At 37.2% G+C, this 10,737-nt stretch overlaps 1 protein-coding gene across 4 annotated transcripts; it reads right to left on the reverse strand.

The window, feature by feature from the left end:
* Positions 1-1,491: 1,491 nt before the first annotated feature.
* Positions 1,492-7,502, reverse strand: LOC113349492. Of its 4 annotated transcripts, XM_026593466.1 has the most exons (8): positions 6,861-7,502; positions 6,255-6,579; positions 5,973-6,161; positions 5,694-5,793; positions 4,913-5,243; positions 3,722-3,971; positions 3,262-3,377; positions 1,492-3,184 (listed from the first exon to the last, which is right to left on the reverse strand). In XM_026593466.1, the coding sequence occupies exons 3-6, from the start codon at positions 6,058-6,060 to the stop codon at positions 3,936-3,938; spliced, it is 555 nt and encodes a 184-aa protein (XP_026449251.1). In that variant the 5' UTR covers positions 6,061-6,161; positions 6,255-6,579; positions 6,861-7,502; the 3' UTR covers positions 1,492-3,184; positions 3,262-3,377; positions 3,722-3,935. The 4 variants fall into 4 exon arrangements, 3 of the variants coding, with proteins under 3 accessions (XP_026449251.1, XP_026449250.1, XP_026449249.1); XM_026593465.1 differs by having other exon boundaries at positions 1,492-3,175; positions 5,973-6,579; XM_026593464.1 differs by having other exon boundaries at positions 5,973-6,579.
* Positions 7,503-10,737: the final 3,235 nt, after the last annotated feature.

The following is a 10,737-nucleotide window of genomic DNA, read 5'->3' on the forward strand; positions in this document are numbered from 1 at the left end:
ACAACATGCTGAGCAATATATACGCCTTGTCTCCGGGTGAAGACACGATACCTTTATGAATTTGACTACATATATCCAGGAAAAACACAAGGATATTACTTGGGACATAATCTCGAAGGTACAGAAAACGCATGCGATCAAAAACTCGTAAAATCTTATAATTTTGGTGGGTGATCTCATCTTCAATTTAGACGAAGGAAGTGAATTAATAAGATATGCGGTGCCAGTGATAAAAGCATCAGTCAGATATTTCAATGGAGTACTTGCCTAATAAAACAATGAAAGTCCCATTTCAACAATCTGCATATGTTTACGCCCTGCCACACCATTCTGTTCTGGAGTATGCGGGTATGAAATCTATTGTTTTTCTACCATTTTATGAAAAGTGAGGAAAACCAATAGGGAGTCTTGTCTGTTAGACCCGCCACCACACTGACCACAGAGCGCACAACTATGACTATTTTTTGTTGTCTCTATGGACTACCCACTGGTGATTGGTAAAACAGACTAGATAGTGCTTCCCTAGATTTTGTGGGGGTTGAAAAAGAATTAGGCTTTCTTGGCGGTGGTGATATGTAAAGGAGGAGGAGATAAAAATGGTGTTGAAACTTAGGAAGGAGATAGTAGGATGGTGGTGATGGTGAAGCAGAGAATGAAGACATTCATCGTAATGGTATTAAGCAAGGCTGTGAAATCGTAAATCGCAACACCAATCGGTTTTTCACTTTTGAGAATCGAATCGTATATTGAATCGTGAATCGAAGATTCTTAGTCATTTTTATATTATCCTAAACTATAAAAAATAAGAATGTTTGTATGAAAACCTGATGAATAGATATGATAAAATTTGTATAGTTATAATGTTAAGTTGAACACGCACAGAAGAAACATTGTTGTGGTATGGTGGTCTGACCCCTAACTCACGGGATAGGATTCGGGAGTTCGAATGTCTCTCTCAACAATTATCATCAATTCAGGAGTTCGAATCTCTCTCTCAACAATCAATTCTCGACAATCAGCAACTTCGAGACGAAGTTTGTTTTAAATTTTTTGAACTTCGAGATAGTAGGATGGTGGTGATGGTGAAGCAGAGAATGAAGACATTCATCGTAATGATATTAAATAAGGTTGTGAAATCATAAATCGCAACGCAAATCGATTTTTTCACTTTTGAGAATCGAACCATGAATCGAAAATTCTTAGTCATCTTTATATCATCCTAAAATATATAAAAAAAAAAATGTTTGTATACCTGATGAAATATGATAAAATTTGTATAATTATAATATATAAGTTGAACATACACAAGAAACATTGCGGTATGTGTCGTCTGACCGCTAGCTAGCGTGATAGGGTTCGAGAGATCGAATCTCTCACTCCTCTCTTCGTTGTTATTTTTAATTTTGTAAACTTAATCGTTGTTATTTTTAATTTTTTAAACTTAATAATAATTTAGAATTGTTCCAGTGCGAGATACACATCCAGGAAAAATACAATTCAAAAATAGAATTACTTTTAATATTTTGAGAAGGAAGGTAAACAGGAAAAATGTGGGAGGGAAATATTGTGAAGAAGCTCACTCAGAACCCATCAGTACCAGGTGAAATGTAGTTACCACCAGACTTTTTTTTTCTTTTTCTTTCGGCAGACAACCACAAGAAACATGAAAAGATGACAATAATAATAGCTATGGAAATTGTACTCGACACCTTAACAGAAGACACAAATTAAGAAACTGCCATGTATTTAAGGAAGTTAGGTTAAAAAATCTCGACCAAAGCTTTATCCTTCGACCAGATTTCCTTCCAGACAGACTCATCCTTCCCATCACCAGTAATTCATTCATGACCCACTTAAGAGCAGGCCAAATAGAGGATTGCTTGTAATATGTAACCCAATCACCCTTTTCATTTTTGAACTTCCGCTTTACGTGTAACTCCAGTTAGCATAAAGATCCAACCATTTTAGAATGTAGACCTACACAACCTCATCATCCAGTTAAGAACACAGAATATTGTGCTTCCACAATTTCTTCCAGGGAAAATTATCTGCCATAGTCGAAGAAGATTGACACCATTCATCCTCGAGCAATCTCTAACATCATATAGAACTGAAGTCACCAGTTGGCGTAAATCTATTCTTCTCATTCCGCCGAGAAATACGTATGGTGGTGACGCCTTTTGCTGTAGCTTCGCAGAACACTATGTTGGGAAGTGCTAAGTTCCAAGGTCTACCACTAGGAAGCATTAGTTCGTCTACTGTTGTAACTTTCATGGATAGATCGTGCCCCACATCAACTTCTTTGCCATCACCTATATTAACCAAAAGCTAGCTAGACAAATAAAGAAAATTCAAACCACAACGGATATCAAGCCCTAATCTAGGTTCCATCTTCTACATGGTTATCCTCCAGTTCGACAACCATAAACAACAGTAATGTGGTAACGTCAACGCATACATGTTCAGTTGAAAAACTACAGATTTCCAGTCAAATCAAAGAAATTGACCAAATAAATCTTCAGAGAGTGAGCTGATCACCTATGGAAACAGTTGTTCAGAGAAGTGAATGCAAGGCGTGTGCTAGATCCGGAAACAAAAAATCAAATTTTTTTTACCCCCAGCCTTTCGGTTCGTCGCAATTGTTACATATATTGCTTATTCAAACAACGACTAACATGCCCATTCTTACTTTCATAAAATGACTGTTCTACGAGACGATGAAAAAACACCGCAATTTGCACTAATTTTGACAAAGCAAAGTTAAAGAGGATTAGTACTTACCAGCCGATGCCAACCAACAAGACCAACAGCCTTCTTGACAACAATACCTTGAAGGCCAACTAATACAGATTTCATTCGATTATTCTCTGTTACGACAACTTTAGTATGTCTAGGAAGTACAAATAATTCATCATCACCAATTTTTTCACGGTAACGCACAATTCCAAGATGCAGGGTTTTCATGTGTTTCATGCCTACGAAAAAGAGGCATCCTGGAGTTACTTCGGAGTAAAATGAGAAGTCTTCAGATCTCAATAATGCATGTCTTTGACATTATCAGTCCCCCAGCGTATCCCCTACAACGTTTTCGAAATGCTTACGTAATGCTTTGTTGTTAGCAGTTATCTTGGGAGAAGTTGAGAGTAGCACTGCATCTTTGAACATCAGCTTGTGCCTTGATAACCTGTCAGTGTCAGTTGAAGTCTTGAAGAGATTCAGTCCCATAATAAGGAATAAGGGTAAAGATGTTAATGGATTTACCTCTTCGATTCGTATCTTGAGTTGCATAAAGCTCTCTGTTAAGAAGGCCCCTCCAATTCAGAATCTGGAATAACACTGAATGGCCCACCTCTTTTGAATTTTCCAACTGTTCCAACCTGAACAAAACAATGCTTGTTTTTCAGTTATGTAGACAGAAAGGGGGTTGATACATATTTGCTATTTGACATCTTCATTTGTTCGAAAATTCATGCTCCCCACTTCCAGATGCAATCATGAATATAAACAAGGTGGATTCGACGGAAAAAGAAAGAGAAAAAATGAGAGTCGGCATATGTGTTTTCAAACCAACGGCGAATATTTTTAGTTTTTGAAAAGTCACATTTATCACGAAGAATCAACAGATGGATTAACAAAAAATGAGGAAAGATAAATGGAAAACTCCACGAGACAAGAATAACAGATGATTAACACAAAAACAAACATAAATTAAGGCAGATACCCGTGAATCCAGTGGATCAGCTTCACGTGAGAGAAGGTGTCAAGCTAACAATTACACTTGATGCGGCAAAAAAAAAACCACTCCCAGCAAGCAGAGCACCAGCTCTGGAAGCAACGGAGCCAATTGGTAGGTCAGTCGAGATGTGCAGCCCAAAGATACCATCAAAATCGTCTAATATTCCATCTTCTACCATTTTCTTTGCTCCCCCTGCTTCTTACCTGGCTGATTGGAAAACTAGGACAACAGCTCCCTGTCAAAAGCACAAAATAACATCATGATACATTTTCAACCTAACAAAAATTAAGCGTTGAACATGTTTAATGTTACAATATTTCAGTTTGAACTGTATTCTAAGTTCCAAAAAGCTTGTGAGACCTAAGCCCATCTTACATCTAAGCTTATGCAAAGTTGCTTTAATGTCAAGAAACTAGCTATCTAACAGGATTGGCGAAGGCAAATTCATGGAGATGATCCTGCAGGATTTTAGCTGCACCAAGAAGCATTGCAACATCAGGATCATGCCACAAGCATGCATCTTCCCAGGAACTTTACTTTAATGATCCCACTCTACACTCTCCTGCAACAAACAACACAACCATATCCAACCAAACCCTATTTCACCAAAGCACACGAAAAAAAGAAGAATCAATTTTTTTTACAAAAAATAAAATAAAATCAAAAACCCAAAGACTGACCTTCACAGGTAGAGCATCCATATATCAGATCCAAAAGCAACAAAAGGTGGCTCACCAGTATCCATCTCAAATTCTTCAAAACCAATGGGTTCTCATGAATTCTTCTTCCAGCATCGAACCAGTAAAGAAAACAAGCACCGGTTGCTTAGCATAGTTTTCTTATGGATTTCTAGAACTAACACAAAGAGAAACAAAAGACCATCATCAAGGTGATGGGTAGCACAATTTCAAGACTGGACATGCCACATGATATAGGAACATAAATGCTTTGAAGAATCCACAACTAGTGAAGAAAACATGGACAAAAAGATCAAACAGAAAAAAGAAATGACAAAAATAAAAAATGAAACCAAATAGCATAGATAATATTACAAGTCTTAAATGAAGTACTGAACATGAATAACACCAAAGGACGAAATAAAATTTATTTGATTACACAATAACAAGTAAATAAAAGAAACTCTACAACTCAGAATCCAAAGAAACCAAATATTACCTGAAATGCAGTCTCGGACACCGCGCTGTGTAGAGTGTAGTTCCTATTAGACCTAATGAAGTCCTTCGGACCATTGAAGTTATAATTTCTTTTCTGCAGATCCAATACAACCTTTTGATCCATACCATCATCCCAATCTTGAATAGGGATTTTCCCAATAGCATCAAGAAGATCCTCATCTGTTTGGCTACTGGCTTTAGCAATGTCCTTGTAAGCATCAAGATAGTCATTCACTCTATAAAAGAAGGTTGTAACCTTTAGTGCTTCAAACCACGCAGGATGCTTTCGAGCATTTAACGGATTCAATTTGAATGCTATTTGCATCTTCAAGCTGGAAGGCATATGGGAAAAAAATAACTCAAATAAGAATCTACCATTTTTTGCCTCATCATGCAAAACAACACTACAATCATCACCAGCAATCCAAGGATTATTTACAACATGCCATGCTTGATTATAATCAAGCGTAACAATCCTAGGTTTAACTACCACGGTGTACATATGTTTGGACTACCATAAAAGCATGTGAGAATGCAAGAATTACCATTACAATTATGAACAGTCAAATTGATACTATTGTAGTTTTTCCAAATTAAGCAAAGCATGCATATCCCTTTAGCAAGCCAGTAGTTATACACATTCACTTTCCTCAAAATGTAATGCATTTTTTTTGTGCTGCAGTTTAGTTTCCAGCAGGAAAAGAATGTCATGACTATTCTTATCAAGTTATTAAGATTTTTAATAATTTAGAGGAATGCACATAAAGGAAAAGAAATGTTACTTTTCACTTCCGTCGAATCTGGAGATAAGATCCTGCCCCTCCGCGTAATCAGGATAATCTTTAAAGAGATAATTCACGATCTTCCCAAACCCTAAGAAATCTGGAAAAGAAAAAGAATATATAATATTAGGATAAAAAATAAAATTAAGAAACTAATAAATAAAATTAATTACTACCTTGCTTAGAATATATAATTATTAGGATAAAAAATAAAATTAAGAAAATTACTAATTAAGAAACCGGCAGCAAAATACTTCGGAGTTGTGTCGGAAAACCTACCTACATAATTTTCATTATCCCAGCGTGACTTGTTCTTATGGCACAGTAACCGCTTCCTTATGCCATGGACTTCCTCAAAGCTATTCATATTAGTAGGCTTGGCCAAGCCGTTGGGCCTCAACAATTTCGAGCTGTCCTCCAATATCGCCTCGGGATACCGTTCTTCAATGACGATAGTCTCTGTTCCAGCTGCAACAAACTCATGGATGTTTTCGGCAATCATGCTCTACACTGTGCCAAGGATATAGGGATTAAATATCGACATGATATTGCGAGAGATACCGTGTTTGATATATGCTACAAAGCCAATGTATCTGCCAGAAAAGAAGCCTCCTTAGGACTTCGATCTGACTCCGCCAAAGACTTAAAGCCAGCGGATATCCTTATGCTCAATTGGGAAGGAGGGAAGGACGTTTGCTTCGATGTCACAGTAGTTTCCGCCTTTACCGGTGCTGGAACTCGACGCTTCCCTCCTGGACACGCTATTTCCATGGCCATCAACCGCAAATGCAACAAATACCTCGAAAAGTGCTCCACACATGATTACGGCTTCGGTGTCCTCGCACTTACTACTCTAGGGGAATTAGGTGAAGATACAATTGCCTTTCTGAAAAGATTATGGAATTGCCTCACCAGTCACAATGCGAATTACAAAATAGGCGGTGCCCTTTTCCATAAATTAGGAATTATAATTCAAAAGGGGTTGGCGCCCAGCTTGTAGCCAGGCTTCCTTCCACCGACTTGTAACTGTTTGTTATATGATATGAGAAAATGTAATGGGTTGGAAAGAATTTTAAAAGTAATTATGATTCATTATTAAAAAAAATATTATTTATCTAATGAAAGTATATTTATATTAAGAAACTAATAAATAAAATTAATTACTACCTTGCTTCATCGAAGTGCGGCCTTCTACGTCAACGGCCCCAACCAGTTTCACAGAAGAAATTAGAGGACCCGAGTATATTAAAACAACATTACACACATCAATATTTCCATGACTAGCACCGATGATATTTTTCAATTCCGAAATTGCATCTAACGAAGCATTCATGATTAGCTTAGATATATCAGCTGGCGCATAAGGAACTGGTGGAATGCCATAACATATCACCTTCTTCTGTGAGTGAAATTCAGACTCATCTAATCTCGCTCTAAACGAATCAAAGATATGACAGGTTTTGTTATCAATTAAAAAATACCCCTGGTAATTTATCAGATGATTAAGCTTTCGTCTTGTAACCCAAGATATCAACTGTTTCAAACGCTCATCAGTTTGATCTTCTATATACCAGGCTTTAATATGTTGTGATGAATCTTTATCATTACCCTTAACCCCATTATATTCCATAATTTCTCCTCTATCTCTCCGTCTTCCACTTGCAAAATTTTCTGTGATTTTCCCAGCGAATTCCATCAGTACACTTAGGTTTTCTTCAGTAGACACCGCCAATGAAGAATGTTAGATCTGGTTTTATAAATGACGGTACTTGGAATTGGGCATTGCAAACCGGTATATATATCATGTATAACTCTGGTTCTGGTTCTGGGTCATGGAATGCGAGTCCAAAGCAAAGGTATGAAGTTATGAACAATGGGGCAGCTCCCCCCTAGGGTATGAATTGGTCAATATACTGAATGTCGGATTCAGGCACCAAGACAATTTTCTCTCGGTTCCAAATTTTATGCCTATAATTTGTGTAACAAATATTTTTCACAAATTTAAATGTATGATCACAGTAGGAAATGAGATTATTTAAATCACATATTCAGCTCTTAGCAATGCCATTTCACGCAAAAACAAGAAATATCTCGACAAATGTGCATCTCAAAGGTATAAGTTTAACGCTCTGGCCTATTCCACGTTTGGTAAACCCGGTGATGACACAATTGAGTTTTTGAAGAGACTGCACAATCGTTTGTCTAGATTTGATGTTAATGCAAGGAGATGTAATTTATTTTTTCACACATTAGGGATAGTTATTTAGAAAGGTGTTGGAACCCAGCTTGTTGCTAGGATTCCAACTAGTTTCTTACCGTCTTCGTCTATTGTCGATGATTATGATTAAACGAATGATGAAATTATTAAAAGATATTTCTTAAATAAAGAAATAGAAATCTTAATTTTTCAAAAAAATAAAAAATCACCTTAGTAATGGAAAATTTGGCATTTTTACGTGCGACTAATAAGAAAAAAAATTGTTGGGAAATACTTATATATCCTTTCATAATCGGTAGTTTAGTATTGGTTTTATCAACCGATTACTACGTAAAACCTGTAGAAAACCGAATAACAACAATTGACAAACTGCTACCTATTATTTTGTTGATTCGAGTGGTTTTAATCTTTTCACGGGATATTCATCGAAATCCCATTGATTCTTTATTGTCCCTAACCTTAACCTAGTAATATTGAATCAAAATTTTGCATGATAAAAAAATCCCATCGATTCTTTATTGTCCCTAACCTTAACCTAGTAATGTTGAATCAAAATTTTGCATGATAAAAAAAACCGTGACTAACATACTAAGTCATTAACAAGAAACCCAACCTTGGAGAAATTGAGATGATATCAAAAAAAAAAAAACAACAAACAAACAAACAAAACAACTGAGTATTGAATTCAAAATTAACAACAAAAATTTTAAATATGAAGTGCAGAGGATATATGTGTAAATTTAAGAAAGATTAAATTATCGTAAGATATGGACTGAAAATCTATCGAGATTATCAAATACACATGATGGCGGAATCGAATCTGAAAGAGGGGTGATTTTGGGGATCCAGAAAAAGAAGTAAAGACTGAAGAGAATATTCATCACTTATCTCAGTCAAACCCTAATCCTCACAACTTCATCAATACAAAAGTTCGTCTCTGCAAAACAGAAATTACTCATACTAATATCATACCTAGCTGTAATATGGAAAGAGATAAATCAAATCAAGTTGATGATCTTGTTAACAAGTTTAAACAAGTAACTTTAGACTTGGTGATTCGAATGAAGTGGTGGTTTATCAGCAAACTGATCAGAATGAAGAAGAAGATTCAACCTGGGATGCTAGTGCTATTGGAAAAATTATAATAGAAGGAAGGATGAATTATGATAATGTAGAAAAATTCATAAAGTTTACTTGGCCATTTATAACCCAAAAGGAGCTGAGGATTGTTGAGATTGAACCAAATCTTATAATTTTCAAATTCAGTAAATGAGAAATGCTGAATAGAGTTATTGAAGAGAGGCCATGGAGTGTAAATAGACATTTATTGGTGGCTCATGATTATATACTTGAAATGGTTTATACTGAGAAACATTGGGGCTTTTAACAATTTTGGCTCCAACTCAAGTTTCTGCTACCAGAGCATATGAATGTCTAATCAGTAACAAAAATGGGAGAACTAATGGGAGAAGTAACTGCAATTCAACCCAAGGATGCTATGCCAATAGGCAATGAACCAGTCAAAGTATGTGTAAACATTGAATTTTCAATGCCAATGCGAAGGGGTGTGAAGACTATAACAAATGAGGAGTTACATACTGGCAAAAGTTCTTTTATGAAAGGCAACCAATGAGTATCTTCCCAGAATGCTATATTATCAACCACAACAAGGATGTGTGCAAAGATGCAGCCAACTATCTGAAGAAATCTCATGAAAAACCACATTATTTTGGGAAGGCGAAAAATATCAGGAAAACTATTACAAGTATAAGTACTGAAACTGCTCATATTTCGAAGAAAGTTCCTAAGAAGTTTTCCAAAACTACAATTTTTGTGCCTCCTAAAGTGGGTGAAACTATTAATTTGGACTTTTTTCTCAAGAAGGATACTCTAGAAGATATTGAAGATAACAGACTAGGGAAAATACTTAGATTGTAACACCCTGTGTTTTTAGCATGGCGCGTGCTAAAAGATGCGCCATAGCCTGAGATGAAGCTTCATCCAAAGCTTCTGTTGTGTAGGAAAAGGAACATTGGACCTTAGCCAATACGTTGACAATGTTCAGCCAACATGGCTGCATATCGGGTTGGAAGCGGACATCCAACATCGCTGGACATTGGGTTGGCAGCTGATAGCCAACATGACTGCACATCGGGCTGGCAGCGGACAGCCAACATGGCTGGACATCGGACTGGCAGCTGACAACCAACATGGCTGCACATCGGGTTGGCAACGGACAGCCAACATGGCTGCACATCGGGCTGGTAATGGATAACCAACATGGCTAGACAACGGACTGGAAGCGGACATCCAACATGGCTGGACATCGGATGGAAGTGGACAGTTATAACGGTGTTGTCAAGTGGCCAAGTGAAGATGCGACATGGTGGCGCATCATAGTGGCTTGGCCAAAGTCAGAGATGCCAATACTCCGCCTTAATGGTACAATGCGAAGCTATAATAGTGCAACGCAAACCATAATAACGGTATTCTGAGTGCATGTTCGAGTTACAGCTAGAGAATGACATGTGCCAAACATGGTTTGGACATGGCCAAGGATGCGAGATTAGCATCACGAGATGCCAAATGATTTTGGCAAGTAACTTGTATGCATGAGGCGTGCAGGCATGCAAGCAAGACTTGCATTAGCACACTTGCAAAATTGGCAGAATGATGCACAGCCGTGATGGCGCAATATTTGGCTGGCAAATGCGTTCATCATGCAACGATGCAGGATGACATGTGCAGGCCACATGGCCTCGACAGTTGGAGTTGGTTACACGAGAAGTGGGTTTGCTTTATGCTTTCTTAACTGTTAGGAAGGCC

This window comes from Papaver somniferum, chromosome 2, assembly GCF_003573695.1.
Source record: "Papaver somniferum cultivar HN1 chromosome 2, ASM357369v1, whole genome shotgun sequence".
Classification (NCBI taxonomy): Eukaryota; Viridiplantae; Streptophyta; class Magnoliopsida; order Ranunculales; family Papaveraceae; genus Papaver; species Papaver somniferum.

What these genes read in the sequence shown, in the direction of transcription:
- LOC113349492 (XM_026593465.1), bottom strand. Translation starts at nt 6,195, where the DNA reads ATGATTGCCGAAAACATCCATGAGTTTGTTGCAGCTGGAACAGAGACT. An exon ending in GGATAATGAAAATTATGTAG is followed by an intron (nt 5,794 to 5,972) that starts GTAGGTTTTCCG and finishes TTTCTTTTCCAG; the next exon opens with ATTTCTTAGGGTTTGGGAAG. An exon ending in TGTCCGAGACTGCATTTCAG is followed by an intron (nt 3,972 to 4,912) that starts GTAATATTTGGT and finishes TGCTTTTGACAG; the next exon opens with GGAGCTGTTGTCCTAGTTTT.